Source organism: Talpa occidentalis, unplaced genomic scaffold (assembly GCF_014898055.3).
Source record: "Talpa occidentalis isolate TD23 unplaced genomic scaffold, MPIMG_talOcc4v2.1 talOcc4.9, whole genome shotgun sequence".
NCBI lineage: Eukaryota > Metazoa > Chordata > Mammalia > Eulipotyphla > Talpidae > Talpa > Talpa occidentalis.
Window position 1 is genome coordinate 23,892,550 of NW_023605305.1, and position 19,704 is coordinate 23,912,253.

Consider the following 19,704-nt stretch of genomic DNA (forward strand, 5'->3'; position numbering starts at 1 on the left):
ACTAGTGTCGCCCAAGTTTGATAGCCTGATTTCACCTCTAGAACTGCATCTGTCCCGGTCAAAGGGATGAGAATCCTTGAATCTGCTAATTGGACACCATATCATTCTCACAGTCTCTCTCACAGGCAGCTCTTAATCATCTCTTTTCTAGACTCCATGCTTTTTTGTTTCCATAGTTTTTCTTCAGGTATCTTAGTAAGATTTACTAGGCTGTAGCTTTCTTTCATACTCGATAAAGTATTAACGTTTCTGGCATTGTTTTTCTGATTTTAAAGTAACTCTTGCTAATGTTTAATTTCATTTATTATGAGTCAAGTTTATAAATTTAATATTCAGAGACTTGGAGGTACCTTAATGTTGATTACACCCCCTTACTTACCTCCAGGGAGGCTACTAGTTTCCAGGTGCTGCATCTGATGGGATCAATGGGAAATACTATACTGACATGCCAGGGCCTTCCCTGCCCAAAGTACCCACCCACAAACTGTGCTGGCCATACTGTGTTATTACTATGGGAAGGAAAGGCAAGTTCCTGAGATACTTTATCTACATCACCTTATTGCTTATGATGACCCTATGAGAAAGTTATTTTATTTAAATATGGTGAATATGGGCATTAGAAACTTAAGTAATTTGCCTGAGGGCACATTCCTAGTAAATACCTCCATTCAAATGCATATCTGTCTGGCTCAAAGCTTATGCTTTTTCTTGTTGATAAAGATTATTTTATAGCTTTCACTATTTAAAAGGGAAATGTGCTCATTATTTAAAATTGGAAAAAAGAAGTTTACCTATAGTTCTACTCCAGGGAGGCAACCGGTGTTAATACTAGCCTTCCTTGTGATTGTATACACTGCTTTGAATTTGCTAAGTTTGCTGTTAAGAGTGGGCTTTCCTCTAAAATGCATTTATTTTTAAATTGGATTTATAAATCAAGTAATTGTTAATTAAAACATCTTACCTCACCACCATGTGAGCGGAGCAGCACTGGGTGTCGGGGCGATAGGAGGGACCACAGCCTCTGACCTCACAGCTGGAGGTTGTCCTGTCACAGCTTCCCGCTTTCAGTGGGACATGTCTGGTTCAGGGAGTGCACCCTCCTAGTCACCACTACTCAGTTTCATATGGTTCTGATTGTTAAGCTATGGGACCAGCTTCTCAGGAAACCTACAGTCAGTCTTTGGGAGATAAGATCAAATAAATGAGATTATCGCCAGTGATACATGATAACATTTAATTAAATGGTGATGGTGACTGTTGGTGCTGTGGCAGTTAGACAAACAGAACTGAAGTAAGACCACCTCCTGCACCAGGAGAACAAAGGAAATTCTGTTCGTTGAGCACAGACAGCCCTGCTTTGGGCGAGGTGCTTTGCTATAGAATATGACTGACTATCACAGCAACCCTGAAAAGGTCAGTACTGTTCCCACAGAGGTTATAATTGGGGCCCATCTTGCAACTGGTGAAGTTGAGATTCAGATCCAGGTCTGTGTGGAATCAGTGACCTGAACGTTCTCTTCCTATACTGTCATCTCTCTAAAGTAGGTCCTGTGCTAGATTTGGGGGATTTCTTAGAATAACTTCCTTTTTACTTGAAAAAATGCATATGATATAGAAAATTCAGAAAATTTTCTATCAGTTTATTTATAGGAAATAAATTGCCTATAATGCTACCAATTAGAGACAACTTATTACTAGTTTGGTGTATTTACACCCACATATATGCATCTGTCACATTAAGTAGGTTATGTGCATATATATGTATATGTGTATATTTAAATATTTTGTATCTCATACAGAAGTCAGTATTACTCTGTTATTTTCATATTTTTCTTTTTATAAGATATGATCATATCCCTGTCATTAAAATTTTCTGAAACACACCTTTTTAAATGCTACAAAGAAGTCTACCATGTGTAGGTGGTATAATTTGTAGCCAGGTAATCCCTTATTAGAGTTTACATTCTAGCTTTTTGCTATAATGTTTATCGTGTTTTGTATATTTTAAGACTCCTGATTCAAAATAGTCATCCAGAGAAGTCATGTCATTTATGCTTTCAACTGTACCCAGGTATGAGAATAGCCAGCGTTAGATATTCTCTCCAACACTGGATAGTATCATTCAAAACAACAACAACAACAAAAACTTTTCTAACTTGATAGATGAATAAATGACCTCTTAGGGTTTTAATGAGCCTCTCTTTGAAGTGCCGCCAGCTCTCCCTCTACTTCTAAGAGCCTTAATGTATCAAAAAGTGAAGGTTGAAAGGCCTCATTTCACTTATACTAAATCATTCCGTGTCCCATCTCTTGGCAGATTTCTGACATCTACATTAGTGGAGAGTCAGGAGACATGTCAGCCAAGGAGAAGCTGCTCCTGTGGACCCAGAAGGTGACAGCTGGTTACACAGGAATTAAATGCACCAACTTCTCCTCCTGCTGGAGCGATGGGAAGATGTTCAATGCACTTATTCACAGATACCGGTAAATACAGTGGCATTTCAGTATGCCTGAGGTGCTTCTCCTCATCACTGGTTTGTAATTAGTTATGATGCTACCTCTTCTCCTCAATCAGCAGTTCAGGCTCTGATTGATTCGTTTAGAAAAGGAACATGTGTCGAACTCTCATTATTCTAGGCCCTGGGCACAAGGAGCAGGGAATAAAGCAGCAGAAGTTCTTGCTCTCCCGGAGCTTAGCCACTCTCTAGGCAATAAATAAAGCTGTGCTGTCATACCGGGGCAGACCAGTGGAGGGGTGGAGTGCAGCAGAGTTGGGCTTCAGGCAGGGTGGATGGACATGACCTCTCTGGTGAGGCCATGAGCCGTGCAGGCCTGTAGGATCAGTGTTTCCTTTGGAGGACATAACAGGACCTGAAATGGGCTCTTGCTTGGAGTGGCTGAGGAGCAGTAGGTGACTGGAGGGAGACCAGCGAGGAAATAGAATTTTTTTTTTTTTAAAAAAAAGATTTATTTATTTATACAAGAATCGGGGTACAGGCCACATGTGCAGGAAGGTGAGAGGATCCACCAAAGACAGAGTGGGGAACAGAACAGGCAGACTGACTGAAATACATTGCTGAGGGGAGCAGAGGGCGAGACGAGAGGTCTGCTCGCCATGTGGGTATCTCCATGGCTGTGGCAGGGATTGAACTGGCACTCCAGAGGCTACGGACAGCTTCACAGTGCTGCACTCAACCGCCTGTGCCACCAGGGGACAAAAAAAATCAAGCTTATTGCCCTCGTAGTGGTCATAAACACACACATTTTCACTCACTCTGCAAGTTTATGATAGTTTACCCATGAAATCCAACAGACCTGCTGTTGTGTAAGTTAGATTTAGGGGGCAGTGGGCATCTGGTTTGTGATTAAAAGTGGGATTTGTAACCTTGTGTGCCTTCCCCTTTAACTCATTCAGTGTTTTCCAGCTCTGGGTACTTGAAGGTTTACTCTGTGTGACCTCACATGTGATGTGTAGATGGTGTCCTTTCATGTGCCTTGTTGGATTTTTACAGACCTGATCTGGTAGATATGGAAAGGGTACAGATCCAAAGTAACCGAGAAAATCTGGAACAGGCTTTCGAAGTGGCTGAAAGACTGGGGGTCACCCGGTTACTGGATGCTGAAGGTGAGAACTGACCAAAGTTGAGCACATCTGGCATATAGTCATCATGCCTTCCTCTGGCAGGTCCCTTTGTTCTAAGAAATTTCCTACCCTTTCTCTCTCAGATGTGGATGTGCCATCTCCAGATGAAAAGTCTGTAATCACTTATGTGTCTTCAATTTATGATGCCTTCCCTAAAGTCCCTGAGGGTGGAGAAGGGATCAGTGCTACGGTAATAGAACACTTTCATAAAATACCTGCTGACTCTGTTTGGGTGGAGTGTATGGTCAGACCATGTTTGTTCAGCTTCGCTGTAGATGGAGCACTGTTGTGCAGAGCAAAGTAAATCCACATCATCTTTATATACATGGTCATTGTCCTTGGTTCCTGGGAAGGAGGCCGGATGTGGCTAGTTTCGTAGTGTCCACCATAGACTGTTCTATGAGTCAGGAAATTGAATCCTGCCTTGAGAGCCCTTGAGGAGCTTTGAAACTAGGACTGAGTGTTAAACTGAGCAGCTGTTAGGCAATTAGAGGGAAGAGTACTTTATGCGGTTTGAGCTGGCCTGCGCTGCTTTCTCAGTGATTGTTTTGCATACTGCTAATCAGAGACATGTGACATCTACTTTTTGGCAATAGGAAGTAGACTCCAGGTGGCAAGAATACCAAAGCCGAGTGGATTCCCTCATTCCCTGGATCAAACAACATACAATACTGATGTCAGATAAATCTTTTCCCCAGAACCCTGTTGAACTAAAGGTAAAGTCAAATTGGTTTTTTTTATTAATTCATTCTAGGATATAAGTTTCAGAACTTGTTGCTGGCTTCTGGTTGAGATGATATGAAAAATGGGACCAGGTAGTGTGTATTCAGTCACCAAATGTTAATTTTGCAGGCACTTTATAACCAATATATACACTTCAAAGAAACAGAAATTCTGGCCAAGGAGAGAGAAAAAGGAAGAATTGAGGAATTATATAAATTGTTAGAGGTAAGAAAGCATGTCCTCTGCTGGTTTGCCCTGTTCCTTCTTTGTTAGACAGATTCCCCGAGTCCTCATCTCCACCTGCATTAATAGCAAAACTCTCAGGGTGTGACAAACCTAACATCACTCTCAGGCTGGTCTTGACAATTGTGTAAAGGGGCAGCATGAGCCAGCCATATTTTTAAAGGGCCTATTAAAAAAATGGCAGACATTTTATTCAGACATCTCACATTTTCCTGTTTCTCAGAGGGAAACAATTTCTTTCCCTGAAATGGAAAGAAAAGAGACTTCCATTTACATTTTGGTTCCCAGAGAACTAGAAGCCGCAGAGCTGGGTTTGACCATTCCACAACAGGGTTATTGACAGGACTGCATTTAAGTAAAATGTGGGTGGAATCAAAGGATTTAGAACAGGTAGTCCCTGTATTTTAGAGGTGATTTTTCTATTCTCACCTCAAGGTGAGGTGCTGCTCAATATTCAGTTGTTTTTTTCTTATTAGAGAACAGGAAGCACCGCTGAGGGACTGGGTAGGGACACAAGACACTGTGTCCAGAGAACACATACCACGGTCCCGTGGTGTGTCTGTGTCTGTGAACTAAGAGTGTCTCTGGTTTTACAGGTGTGGATTGAATTTGGCCGCATTAAACTGCCTCAGGGTTATCATCCTAATGATGTAGAAGAAGAGTGGGGAAAGCTCATCATTGAGATGCTGGAGAGGGAAAAATCCCTCCGCCCTGCCGTGGAGAGGTGGGTCCAGAACTAGAAGGTCTGATGTGTTCTACTGGGCCTCTTTGAGTCCTGTCCTGACTGTGGATTTTATCTTTCTTCAGGCTGGAACTGCTGCTACAGATTGCAAACAAAATCCAGAACGGTGCTTTGAACTGTGAAGAAAAACTGACACTAGCTAAGAATACACTGCAGGCTGTAAGTCCTCTGACTGTTCTGTCTCGCTGCTTATGTCATCTGTTTCCCACGTCTCGCCATGTGCTCTGGTGGTTGAAGTTAACAGCTGAGGGATCCAACCGTGTTACTTCCTTGCTCCTGGCCTTGCGGTGGGCCCCCTGGCTCCTCGGCCCTGGTGGATGGGAGCCACGGAGTCCTCCCACTCTGACTCTCCCTTTCTCTCTCAGGACGCCGCTCACCTGGAATCAGGGCAACCGGTGCAGTGCGAGTCAGACGTCGTCATGTACATTCAGGAATGTGAAGGTCTCATCAGGCAGCTGCAGGTGGACCTCCAGATTCTGCGGGATGAGAATTATTACCAGCTAGAAGAGCTGGCTTTTAGGTGAGGAGCACAGGGCTCAAACAAGAGTGAGTTTACTTCTGAGCCTTTTGGATTAGGAATCAGTCACTGAATCTTATACCTTGGATCTTAGCAGTTGCTGTCTCATTGGGGTTGCTGTAGGTATCTGGGGTGGGAAAGTTCTTGTGGTGGAGGACATCTTCCTTATTGTAGGCCCTGCCTAGCTAAGTCGCTAAGGAATGCCTACTCAGTGAGGCATCTTACAGCACCCTCACTTATTTTGGAGTAACCTGCAGGGGTGTGGTCCCCCATCTGGTTTAGAACTGCTGGTGACCCAGCGCGTCTCTCGTAGAGGAGGAAACCAAAACCCACAGAGGGGATGAGGTTGTCAAAGTCACATGGTTTGTAAAGAACCCAGACTGAGACCCATGTCTTTTGAGCCCTAATTCATGGTTTGTTCTGTTATACCACTCAGAAGTTTTATAAACAGGTATTGGTTTGCTCCCCCCGCCCCCCATCCCACAATTAACACTGTAGGTGGGCATTTTGCTCAAAGACAACTCTGAATGATGAAGATGTTAATATCACCTTGCGTTCATATAACACTTTCTTTTTCAAAATACTTTGGATATGATCTCATTTTTATTTTTACCCCATGCTTGTCAAATGGATAAGGAATATTTTATGTCTTAAAAAATGTGTGCAGATTTGAATCTCTCCCTCCATTTCAGAGTTATGCGCCTGCAGGATGAACTGGTCACCCTGCGGCTGGAGTGCACGAACCTGTATCGGAAGGGCCATTTCACTTCACTTGAATTGGCGCCACCCTCTACTTTAACCACTACTCACCTGAAGGCGGAACCCTTGACGAAGGGAACCCATTCTTCCTCTACCTCCTGGTTCCGAAAGCCCATGACTCGGGCTGAACTTGTGTCTATCTCCTCCTCTGAAGATGAAGGCAACCTCCGATTTGTGTATGAGCTGCTGTCTTGGGTAGAAGAGATGCAGGTGGGTGTGCTCCAGGTGCTTGTGCCGTGCCCCATGCCTTACGGGCTCCATCAGCATTGTCCAGGAAGGCCCGGCCACTCTGCCCCTTTTATAGAATCCTCTTAATTATTGATGCTGCCTGGGAACCAAGCCGCCTTCCTACATTTTAAACAGATAGGGTCAGCTCAAATCTTCAAAATTTCACACTGACTAGCATAGGCTTTCTAACTAGAAGCCCTTTGGGAACTCTTCCCGTCAGCTAACTGCGTTCTAAGTGAAGCTGGAAGGGAAATTACAGAAACTCTCGGCTCTGTTTTCTGAAATTTCCTCATTGGTAGAGGGGTCAATTGTTCTGCTGCCTTTTTTAAAAAACATTTTAAAGGGACAGGTTTATTAGGAAAAGCAAAGGAGAAGAGGCTGCTTCTGAGGCACAAGCCTGGAGGGAAAAAAATGCTTCCTAGAGGGGTCAATTCTTCACTTTTTGTTGTTGGTCTTATCTCTGAAGGCTGGAAGCAAGGCTGCTGTGTTTCATAGTTCCATGTGGGCACTATTTTCAGGTTTTCTAGGATAATTAATGGTTCAAGTTTGAGATCGTGCTTCTCATACTTCTAACCTTTGGATTTGGTATTAAAACTTCTCATCCCTTAATAACGGTTTCCCCATATGCCAATAAATACAAACATCCAAAGACAAACTATTTTAAATTTGTCTTTTATTGGCCAATAGTCGATGCCATGAATGATGGTTCATATTTTCAGATATTTCTTTCACATGTCCATTCTGTTTGTGAAATGAAGAGACGCCACAAAGGGTAAATTGTAAAGTTAAGCATATTCAGTCTATGGAAACACCGTTCTGGCTGGGCAGTTCAGGGATTATTCCCTAAAGCAACAGCAAAAGGCTGTCTCTACTGCTGTAGTTGGTGGGGTTTATTCTGCTGCTCCTTTGGGGGTGTTTATGGCATATCTCCCTGTAAGAGGCCATGATGGAGATTGTTTAAATGCCCTTTTGCCCAGTCCTTGACCTCACTCCCCCTTGTTCAAACATTGATTCTGGTCAAGGTCTTTCTTTTTTTTTGCCAACTCAGCAGTAAATTATTATATGCATTTTCCCTTTTGTAGTTGAAACTGGAGCGAGCAGAGTGGGGCAGTGACCTGCCTAGTGTGGAGCTGCAGCTGGAAACACAGAAGCACATCCATGCCAGTGTGGAAGAGCTGGGCTCCAGTGTCAAGGAAGCCAGGCTCTACGAGGTGTGTGGTGCCAGGGTCTACCATGGGGAGGGTGAAGTGGGTGGCCCCTCCTCCTAGGGATGAGCGGCTCCAGGAAGGAATGACAGCCATGAGCAACACTTGACACAGATCCCTCTTCACACAAAGTGTCCCTCTTGCCCTTTGAAATAATCTTGTGAGGAAGATATTTTTATTAACCTCTTTTTACTGCAAGAGAAAAATGATACTGAAAGCTAAGGTCAAAATTAATAATTAGTGGATGTAGTTTCCCAACTCAGGCCCTCTGCTCCAAAAATTCATCTCTTCCACTTCACCTTCTGCATGTAATAAAGAAATGATTCACTCATGCTCTTCTCTTCCTCATGTGTTCTGCACCCCCACTTTTCATTTAAATTCTCCTCTTCATAAAAGCAGTTGAGTGGTTTGGGAATCATCAGGCATAGGTTCTATTTAGAACCTCCTAGAATTACTGGATTGAGGCCTGTCAGCTATGTTCACCCTGTTCAATGGATCCACACTCAGTTTTGTTTGAAGCTATAAAATTAGACCCAGACATTTGATGCCTAAGCTTCTGTTTTCTCAGAGTAACCAGTCCCAGCCTGTATGCAGGTAAAATATTTACATAGGTAAAACCATACTCTCTCTCTCTCTCTCTCTCTCTCTCTCTCTCTCTCTGTCTATATATATATATATATATATATATATATATATATATATATATATATATATATATATATATATAGTTCACTTACTCTTTTTCTAATTTTTTTTCGTTCCTTTCTTACCAGGGAAAAATGTCTCAAAATTTCCATACTAGTTATGTTGAAACTCTTGGAAAGCTGGAGACACAATATTGTAAACTGAAGGTGAGTTTTGACTAATTCTCTGCGTTATGTTCATGGAAAATACCATTCCCTTCAAACAACTTACTGCTATAAATCAGAGAGCTTGTGGTTGGCTCTGTTAAGTTTTTCTGTTTACTAGGTTATGTCATGTACTGTGCAATTGTTCTTTGACATTTTCTCAAAATTTCTAATGGATCAGAAATCACTGTCACAGAAAGTTTTGAGTAAGTTTAGCTTATCTGAGCTACCATGATTTGCCAAAGTAGCAGCTTTATATGCTTTGGGGAAAAAAAAAAATATTAAAAGCTTGAGATTGAGAAGGAAGGGGGATTCCTTTTCTATCTGTCATCCTCTATTCCTGTCTTTGAAGATTGTCTGGATTAAAACAGGTCCAGAATCATTCTTTATCCAGGGAACCCTACCAGGGGCCTGGTGAGTTCTAACTTCAAGCCAGGATTGACAATGGCTCTGGGAGTCCTTTACCAAATGTGTACAAAATTTGAGTCCATGGAGAAACACCCAGAGATTAAAGCCAGACTAGATTTATTCCCTGACTTATTCTTTGTTTTGATGTCAAATGCACTATACAGATGAAAGACAGTCTAACCCCACAACTCTTGCTTTGTCTAGGAAACTTCTAGCTTCCGGATGAGGCACCTTCAGAGCCTGCATAAATTTGTCTCCAGAGCTACAACTGAGTTGATCTGGTTGAATGAGAAAGAGGAGGAAGAACTGGCCTATGACTGGAGTGACAACAATCCTAATATCTCAGCCAAAAGAAATTACTTCTCTGTGAGTCTAATACAATGAGCCTGACATATTTATGTGCTAGCAGCAGAGGGGACGGTGGGGCTGGTCTGCTGAGAGCTTGGGTTTCTGGAGTTACATTCTGCTAGGTAGAAATAGGGTTCCTGCTTCATGCGCCTCTGTGTGTGAGAAGTATATATGGGAAACTGGCTCCTAAAGTCAATTTATTTAGAATGCATTTAGAAAGGCAGTGTCTTGGGTGAAGAGAAGCAGCCTGCAAATCGATTCATTTCTGAAGCACTATAGCTCTGTGGTTAAGATTACAGGCTTTGGAGCCTCCCCGGTGGTGCAGTGGGTTGAGCGCAGCGCTGTGAAGCTGTCCGCAGCCTCTGCAGTGTGGGTCCAATCCCGGCCGGCCAGAGAGATTCCCACATGGCAGGGCAGACCTCTCCTGTCTCGCCCACTGCACACCCTCAGCAGTGTTCTCAGTCATCTGCCTGTTCTGCTCCCCGCTCTGTCTCTGGTGAATCCTCTCACCCTCCTGCACCTCTGGCCTATACCCCAGTTCTTGTATAAGTAAATAAATCTTAAAAAAAAAAAAAAAAAAAAGATTACAGGCTTTGAAATGAGATAGACACAAATACAAATTCTTGTTTCTCCATTACCAGCTCTGTGACCTTGAGCAAGTCATGTAATCTCTCTGGACCTTTGTAAAATGGGATAATGGTACTTCAAAGAGTTATATAAAAGATTAAGTAAGATTAATAAGCTAGTATAGCAAAACTCTTAGTTTAGAGTATAGTATGTTTAACTGAGGCATACTTTTGGCTTCTCATAAATTCTGATTCTCTTGGTTGAATAATTTTTTTTTTATCAAAACCTTCATTTATAAAATGGAAAGGAAAATTCAGCATTGGATAATGATATAATACTTTTTATTCTTTCTAATGAAAGATATATTTAAGTAGGGTTATTTTTTAGTATTTTCACAGCCCAGAGAACTTTTAAGGATTTTTATAACCCTTGTGCAATTAGGAAGCCTTTTTTATCCTGATGCTTTAGACACTTTAATTCCATTAATTCAGAGTGATTGAAAATGTTAAAGCTTCTCCTGATTAGGGAATGGTATATGATTCTTCTGAAGTAAGGAAGAAAGAATAGATATGATAAGGCAATAAACAGTCTCTGTGAGGATGGAAATTAGACTCTGATAGAAATATGAAAAAATTGCTCAGAGAGCATCAAGGAGAAGGGGTCAGATTTGATAGTAAGGATCTTACCCAGCTTCACGGAAGAGCTGGCATCTAAATTAGGTCCTGTAGTATTAATAGAACTTAGTGCCAGTGGAGGGCACTGCAAGCTGAGGGAATAGGCTGAGCAACGTGGCCAGTAGTGAAGTGGACCTGCCGGCCTGTCAGGTACTGTGTTAGGCCCTGAAACGAAACTCGCCACTTCAGCCAAGGCAGCTCCTTTCTCTGCCTCCAGTGTTCATCCTGTGTCCCTTCACTGAGGTCTGGCTCAGCTTCCATGTCCTTTGAGAGTCATTCCCCAGGAATTTTAGCATTTTTGCTCTTCTCTGAAATCCTCTGGCATGTACTCCAACATCTTATTTTGGTATTAACTTTGGTGTAGGTGACTTTAAATTAAAGTAGGACAGGTGACAGTTTTTTCTTTATTGCTTCTTCTCCCTTAGTAGCACTTACTGCATAAAATTGAATTCAATTTTCAGGAGTTGACAATGGAACTGGAGGAGAAACAGGATGTGTTTCGATCTCTACAAGATACAGCAGAACTGCTGTCCCTTGAGAATCACCCTGCCAAGCAGACAGTGGAGGTAAGTCCCTTGACAAGGTGTGCAAGCCAAGTGCTCAGAGGATGCTCTTAGCAAAGTGTTGAAATCATAGACTCTGTGCTGCAGAAAGACCTGGAGAAAGTGCCAGGATTTTTGGTTCTTTTCCAAAAGACAACAACAATTTTGATAGCCTGAGCAGAATACTAGGGGAAACAGGAATAGTCACTGCTGACTTCTTGGGGAAGGTGACTTGCACCATATTTTTTGTCAAATAATTATCCACACAGATCCTGCCTTTGCCAAGAGAAGAGACAGAGTAGAGTAATCCAGGGGGATTTATTTATGTCTGGGTTCTGCCAAACAGATCATTCACTTGCAGCTGAGTGTGGAAGAGGCATTTCTATATAACTCTTTTTTTTTTTTTTTCTTTTTCTGTATAACTCTTTTTAACAAAACCACATTGGGTAGAAGACAAGCCTCTTCCTCATGGGAAGCAGTGAGCACATGCCAGTCACATTTCTCTGTGTCTTCTTTTGGCCTCTATTGTTAGCAGTTGCGTGGGAATTAGCACTTGGAAGAGAGCTTTGCACATACACATTGAGTCCTTGCACATATGTATTGACCTTCTTATGCCCTTTGTGTTGCAGGCTTACAGTGCAGCTGTCCAGTCCCAACTGCAGTGGATGAAGCAGCTGTGCTTGTGTGTTGAGCAGCATGTGAAAGAGAATACTGCTTACTTTCAGGTGTGTGGACGTCATGTTTGTGTATCTGTGTGTGAGTATGACTGTGCATCAGAGAGGAGAAGGAGAATACCCTTTTTCATCAGGAAAGAGACTGTGTGTGTGTGCGTGCACATGCGTGCATACATACATGGGAAAGATGAGGTTGAAAGCATATCTTTATCACTTAGCTTTCACTGTATAGATCACTGCTCTAAAACTGGGTTACTTAAAATAATAGTCACTTAGTTAATTCATGATTCTGTGGGTGGGCAGTTTGGGTCATGCTCAGCTGCATGTTTTTCCTCATCTTACCTGGTTTACTCCTGGCTGTAGGCAGCTGGCATGCAGGCTCGGGCCTGGTTGGTCCAAAATGGCATCCCTGACATGTCTGACAGGTGGCTGGGTTGATGGGCCGCACATCCTTGTACAAGTCTCCAGCACCCAGTAGGCTTCACAGAGCAGACATGTTCCCACAAGCAGCAAGAGGGGATAAGCCTTAGTGCACAAGCACTCTTTTCTCTCTGTCACATTCATTCACCAAAGTCAGGCATGTCCCCAGCTCAGTTTCAGAGGAGGAGGAATAGACTCCCATCCCTTGATAGGAGAAACTGTCACTTTTTCCCTTTGCTCTCTCATAATATGTAGAAAGTACTGCTTGTTTTCAGGTGAGGGCATTAAGAGAAAAAACTAACCATGGTTTTACCATAAGTTAAATAATCTCCTTGGTCATTTTGTGATCATATCTATGAATGGAAACATTTGATCACTCCGCCTCTGGACTTGCCATGAAATATCTATCAGTAGATAGAAGTCAAGAGGAGTGAGCAGTGACTTCTGGGGGCTCAAAGCCCACTGTCCTCTCTGCTTCCTGGGCTCTGTGGCCTCATCCAGCCCTGACATGGCTGTCTAAGCCTCGTCTTCATAATGAATGGCACAGACCCAGCCCAGTGTGGTCCAGCTTTGCTCAGCTCTGCACGGTACGACTGCTTTCCTCAGTTAACATCGTGGCTCCCATTCAATCCCCACAGTTCTTCAGTGATGCTCGTGACCTGGAGTCATTCTTGAGGAACCTCCAAGACTCCATCAAACGAAAATATTCCTGTGACCACAGCACCAGCTTGTCCCGCCTTGAGGACCTGCTCCAGGACTCCATGGTGGGTGTTGCATCGGTGGGATGATTACTTCTGAGAAAAGAGTAAACCGTACCAGCTGCTGCTCTTTATATCCTTGAAAGCTCCAGGCAGAGGGTCATTACTGTAAAGTTTGCCTAATACTCAAATAGAGTGTAGTTTGTTCTGTCTTTTTCCTTTTCTTTCCTGAAAGAAGTGGATAGTAAGATTCCTTGGGGTTTGCTATTGAAGTAAAGGCCTAGTCCTCTCCCCTGAGCCACTCAGTGCTCATTGAGCTTTCTCTGTGGACCTATTTTAATTCAATTTTTGGGACCCAAACTGAGGTGTAGAGTATGAAAAATAGGGCAGAAGGGGATAAGCTGGCACTAAATTCTTTTTTACTCTCATGCAAAGAGAAATTTATTTAGATATAGTATTTGTATTTATGTAGCAATATTAACTTTTAAAAATTAGTTTTGTATCTACTATTTAATCCAAATCAATTTTACATTCATTTTCTCCAATGAGTTATTCCTTCAGGAGTGCTGGTAATAAAGTAGGACTACTTACTTATTAAATGTATATTACAGAATTGGCAAAACAGGGCTCAAAGCTACACCTCAAATTAAGAGAGAAATATGTATATAATACTTTTCCTATAAGAGAAGCCAGGGGGTTCTCACATTTCAATAGAAAATTGCAAATGAGAGAACCAAAAGCAGTATCACTTTTTTCATGGGTGAAATTTGGGCGTATGTGAACATTAACTGAATTTTAAATTTTTATTGTGCTTCCAGATACTGTAAGTCTGTGAATGGGTTTATATTTAGTATTTCATCTGGGCAAATAATCTGTTAATTAATCAATATGGAAATAAAGGATAAAAGCCTGACTTTTCAGATGTTTTCTCTGAGTGTTTTCTAGATGTTTTCTAGAGTGTCTTTCTTGGAGGTACTTCAAATATGAAGGAGGAATGTAATAATCCCTGGCTTATTATCTCCTCCTTCCTGCAGAGTGCCTCCTTGCCCTAGGGTAACTGCTCTGCAATTGTTGTCCTATCTTCTCTTCTCGAGGGTCGCTGCTCTGTTCCCTCCTCTCCAGGTCAGGGGCACCGGGTTGGCGGCGTCATCGGGGCATGGAGTCACCTGGGTCTACTCCTCAGCTTGTCCTCAGCTTGCCCGTCAGGTTCTGGAGCATCTGTCCTGGCTTCTGGTTCTTTTCAGAACTTTTACCACGCTGAACATTTGATCTCTGGAGTTTGAGATGTTTGGCTATGGGTTAGACAGAAACGGACATCTTTATTGCAAGGAAAGCAAAACGGGCAGACCAGCTGTCAAGTATGGAACAAGGGAGGCTGTCTCCCTGGTAGATTCCATTTCTCTTTCTTAACTAACAAGTTAAAGTTGTATTTCTTCCAATCATGCTCCCGGGGACAGGCACAGGTAGTTTGTTTAAGCATTTCTTTCTCTTTACTTGCATATTCTTTATTCTTTAATGGCATTTCTTAACATTATTAACTCTTTACCCTCATCACATCTACTTCCATCCTAAGAAAACCCTCTTCTGGGAACTTTATATCTTAAAATGGGCTTGAAATATCCTAGATAACAGATAAATGTTAATCGATAAAAGTTATCTATCTTTTACTCTCTAATGGAATTGGTAGTCGATTGCTACCAATTTTGTTGACAAGAAGTTCCTTAGTTTTTAAGGTAATTGGGTTTGCAGAAACTGGAGTTTCAATTTTGTATGGTACTTCTTTCAAAGCAATCAAATTTACATGAGAATGGCACAAGAGGGCACTAAAAGGTATGTCCTTTGCCATGATGCCTTCACCAACAACATTGGTTTATAGACAAATACTAAGATCTGTATGTAGAAAGTGAGACTCAATTTAAGAAAGTGAAATATTTGTAGTAGAGCTTGGGAGGTAAAAATTTTAAAGAGCATAATTCTGTCTTCTCCTAAGCAGAAGGCATAACTGGCTTCTACCAGTGAGAAATTAAATCATAATAATAACAGCAACTTAGTTGTTATTATTATTGCTTTTAACTTCCATGTCCTCAGAACCTTATTTGGGGAAATCCTTTGTGAGCTGTATTTGGCAGCTAGAAGTTCTTTTTTGTTTTATGTTTTTGTTTGTTTGTTGCATGTGGCTTTATGGCTCATTGCAAAGGGCACAGGGAGAAAGCTGCAATTTTGAGTACAGAAGCACTTGGTAGAAACCGAAACATCCTCTCCTTTTTCTTTTTCCCCTGTGTTTCTAAGATGGCTCCACCAAGGATCCCTACTTAACTGAGAAGTGACATTCTCTGAGGGAGTGGAGTGCTCAGCTTTCTTTGTTGACTTCGTCACCCTGAGTAACAACATTAATGTCTGTTTTTCTTCTCATTTTGTAGGATGAAAAGGAGCAGCTTATACAGTCCAAGAGTTCAGTTGCCAGTCTTGTTGGGAGATCAAAAACCATTGTTCAGCTAAAGCCACGAAATCCTGACCATGTGCTGAAGAGCACCATCTCTGTGAAGGCCATCTGTGACTATCGGCAAATTGAGGTGAGGAGGCAGAGTTGGTACCTCTGGCTCCAGAGGGAAGGAAGGGAAAAGAGCAAATTTCAGCTATTGTTAGGATAATAAGGAAAGATCAAATAATAGTCATTTTTTGTTTGTTTTTTAATTAAAATTTAAACATGCTTCAGATCCCTCCCATCCTTTAAAAAAGTAACAACTCTACAGTCTTGACTTGCTCCTTAACTAGAGGTTGGTGTCATCCTCCATCTAACTGCCTATGTGTTTGCAGAAATGGTACCTTGTAGTGCCTGGGAGATACCCATGACCAGTCCCCTCATATCTCTCATAGCAAATGCAACTGTCAAGCTGGTACTACTTGTAAATAAATGTCCTCCAGATATGATTTTCTGTCCCTGCTGCTACTACCCTAAATTACACTGGAAGTTTCACTTGTATCATTGCATCAGCCTCTTCATTCGATGCATTCTTTGTCCTGCCACCAGTGCGATATTTTAAAGAGATGTCATACCTCTACTTCAGTTTCCACTTCTGTTTAGAAATTCTTATATTAATATGACTTCAAGGTCCTAAATAACCTTTCTTTACCTCTCTAAGACTGTGTCATGTTCTTTCACACAGTTCCTGGTAATTTGCACTTGTCACACAGGATTGTAACTGTAGATCCCATGAGAATATGTGGAACACACACCACATCTGTCAGCTTACACCCTACCATTTTTATCTCCAGCGACCTAGCACAATTCCAGATGCATAGAGGGCAAAGTAATGATTTGTTATATACAAGAATGAATGAATTTCTTCTGCACTTTCCTGTGTCTCAGTATTTCTGTCTATAAAATAGGGGTATTAATGTTAATTACTTGTCTCCCAAGAGAGAGTGTGGATGATTTCAGAATCCTTAAACATTTTCAGGGATTTGGGTGGGAGAACAGGAAGGGAGGAGGAAGTACCACAAAAGAAAAGCTATGATCACCCCTCTCCCTTTCAGTTTTGCCCCAGTAGTTGTGGGTGCAGAGAAATTGCCCTTGGCGTTAGAGGTCTTACTGTATAACCTTCTTCTTCTTTTTTTTTTTTAATTAATTTATTTTTTATTCTTTTTTTTTAAAGATTTATTTATTTATTTATTTATTTATTTATTTATTTATTTATTTATTTATTTATTTATTTATACAAGCACTGGGTACAGTCAGAAGCGTGGGAGGGTGAGAGGATTCACCAGAGACAGAGCGGGGAGCAGAACAGGCAGACTGACTGAAATACACTGCTGAGAGGAGCAGCGGGCTTGGCAGGAGAAGTCTGTCGCACCATTTGGGATCCTCGCCGGCAGCCGGGGATCGAACCGGCACTGCAGAGGCTGCGGGCAGCCTTGCAGCCCAGCGCTCAACCGCTGCGCCTCCAAGGGTGGCCCCTGTATAACTCATATACTGAGTTACTTGTCATGTAACAGGCATTTAACAAACACTTCTTTGATTTATTTGCTATCACCACCTTTTCTGTGTTGTGTATTTATAGTTGTTAATCCTTTTATCACAGTCAGGCACTCTTAACTAAGTGATGCCAGATCTCCAAAATGAAACTTTTTCATAGGGATTGCATAGCTTTGGGATCAAGCACCAGGTAATAATGGATTATTGGTTTATCTATTGGCAGTAACTTGTGAATTTGTCTTTTCAGATCACTATTTGCAAGAATGATGAGTGTGTGCTGGAAGACAATTCACAGAGGACCAAATGGAAAGTGATCAGCCCCACAGGAAATGAGGCAATGGTGCCATCGGTCTGTTTCCTCATCCCCTCACCTAATAAGGAAGCCATTGAGATGGCCAGCAGGTAACTTTGCTCAGCTCCCACTCTGTACTGCCGCCTCTGCTCCTTGGTCTGGATGAACTGACAAGGGATGGATCTGTATTGTGATCTTGAAGTTTTCAAGTTTCTTTTGGGAAAGACTTTCTTTTAGGCTGTCAAGTCTTGCACGTAAATGCTATGTTCAATTGAGATAGTTCAGTGATTTTTTTTAAAATTATAAACAGTTCACTCTCAGATGATTGGTTTTTTATTGTTACTTTTAATTTTCTTCAATTTATATTTTATTAAAGTAACATATGTACATGCTTTTATGCGAAGCTTATTTTACCACAAAGCTTATAGTAAAAAACTAGCAATTACTTCCCTCAACCTACAGTTGTACTTTCCAGAGTCATCTATTTCCAACTTTTTATTTCAACTTTACTGAAATTTTTAGTGGGATTTCTGGAAAGAGGGATGACAAACTAGTGAGTTTAATGTCTATTATTAACTGAGGTCCTGACTTCTAGTTTTCTATCTAATTCTTCATATCTCAAGTTTTTCAGCTTGAAATTTAAGATAATGTGTGTACCGAATATTCTGAGTATCTGTGAGTTTGTAAATCTTACAGAAACTTGAAATTGAATTAAGAAAAAAATCCTCATATGCTCTTCAACATCGGTTCCTTTTCTATGCCAAATGAACCTAGTTGCTATTAAATTTATACATTTTATAGTTTTGTAATATGTAGAACACAACAAATCAGGTGTTGATATTGTCATTTTTTAGCATTTTATCTCCACTTTTCTCTGTTTTTACTTTTGCTGGGTATTTCCTCCTCTAATGTCTCATAATCACATTATATTCAGGTAACATTTATAGGATTGCTGAGTATATGCTGACATAATTTGCATAATACTGAAACAAATCCAAATTGTTTGAAGATCTAAGTTAAGTTAGTTCTAAAGATTTCTGTGTTGTTAGTATTTTACTTGTTGCCTTTCTCCGCTCAGCATATAAGCTTGTTCTGCTAAGGAAATCACATTGTTTCCTTAGAAGATCTGTAACATGGATCTTCAGGTCTTACAAAAAGCTGATAACCAGGTTCTCTTTGTTTCTAGGGTGGAACAGTCTTACCAGAAAGTGATGGCCCTTTGGCATCAGCTACACATTAACACCAAAAGCCTTATCTCCTGGAACTATTTGAGGAAGGACCTTGACCTTGTAAAGACCTGGAACCTGGACAAGGTAATTGTGAAAGCTTAACCCCAGGCTCACATCCTACTGGCAAACTTCTTTCAGAAGGAACTTTTTCCCATTAGTATGACCAGTTTCAGGGCTAGGTGCCTGAGGGCCGTAGGAACTAGAAACAGTAGCCTGAATGGTTAAGGAAATTCCTGATGAACAAAAATAACACGCTTGGGTTTTTTGGCAGAGGTTTTTTACACAAGGGAATACAAGTGCATTCACCCTTATGTCCAAGAGGGCACAGAGGGTGCTTCTGTGGCTAGTGATGTTCTGGTGCTTGATCTGATGCTATTTACATGGACAAATTCAACTTAAAAAATATCAGCATGTTTCTAGTTGGTGTTGTGACTGTTTTGTGTAAATGTTCAACCTCAATAAAAAGGAGAGGGAAATGACTGTATTCCCTACTTACTGAAATTTCTTCTGGCTTTCTCTCTAGCTTCGCTCTTCAGCACCAGAAGAGTGCCACCAAGTTATGAAGAACCTCCAGGCCCACTATGAAGACTTTCTGCAGGACAGCCGTGACTCTGTGCTTTTCTCAGTGACTGACCGTTTGCGCTTGGAAGAGGAGGTGGAGGCTTGTAAAACCCACTTCCAGCACCTGATGAAGTCCATGGAGAATGGTGTGTGCCTGGGGAAAACAGAGAGGACTGGTGGAACAAGAACTCTGAAGGGTGTTCCCAGAGCCTTCTTATAAACTACAGTTATGAATTGCTCTTTACCATTTGGATGGCTAAAAACTCGTGAGAGGCAAAAATGTATTGAGATGAATTCTCAAAATCAGATTATTGCTAATCAACTGATAACATTGTCATGTGGAAATAACTTGCTTGGGTCCCTAAAGACCAGTATATAATGCAGAGAATTTAAGGTCAGGCAATAAA

At 41.5% G+C, this 19,704-nt stretch overlaps 1 protein-coding gene across 1 annotated transcript in view; it reads left to right on the plus strand.

Moving 5' to 3' along the window:
- The window catches only part of MACF1 (microtubule actin crosslinking factor 1), a 210,647-nt gene that overhangs the window by 59,176 nt on the left and 131,767 nt on the right, over positions 1–19,704 (plus strand). Inside the window, exons 7-25 of the mRNA XM_054691644.1 lie at positions 2,318–2,484; positions 3,513–3,625; positions 3,727–3,833; positions 4,240–4,359; positions 4,496–4,591; positions 5,206–5,333; positions 5,417–5,510; positions 5,717–5,871; positions 6,561–6,837; positions 7,938–8,066; positions 8,834–8,911; positions 9,521–9,682; positions 11,367–11,471; positions 12,077–12,172; positions 13,180–13,305; positions 15,660–15,812; positions 17,463–17,617; positions 18,694–18,820; positions 19,260–19,443. Coding sequence (XP_054547619.1) covers positions 2,318–2,484; positions 3,513–3,625; positions 3,727–3,833; positions 4,240–4,359; positions 4,496–4,591; positions 5,206–5,333; positions 5,417–5,510; positions 5,717–5,871; positions 6,561–6,837; positions 7,938–8,066; positions 8,834–8,911; positions 9,521–9,682; positions 11,367–11,471; positions 12,077–12,172; positions 13,180–13,305; positions 15,660–15,812; positions 17,463–17,617; positions 18,694–18,820; positions 19,260–19,443 — 2,572 coding nt within the window. The remainder of the gene's footprint in view (positions 1–2,317; positions 2,485–3,512; positions 3,626–3,726; positions 3,834–4,239; positions 4,360–4,495; positions 4,592–5,205; positions 5,334–5,416; positions 5,511–5,716; positions 5,872–6,560; positions 6,838–7,937; positions 8,067–8,833; positions 8,912–9,520; positions 9,683–11,366; positions 11,472–12,076; positions 12,173–13,179; positions 13,306–15,659; positions 15,813–17,462; positions 17,618–18,693; positions 18,821–19,259; positions 19,444–19,704) is intronic.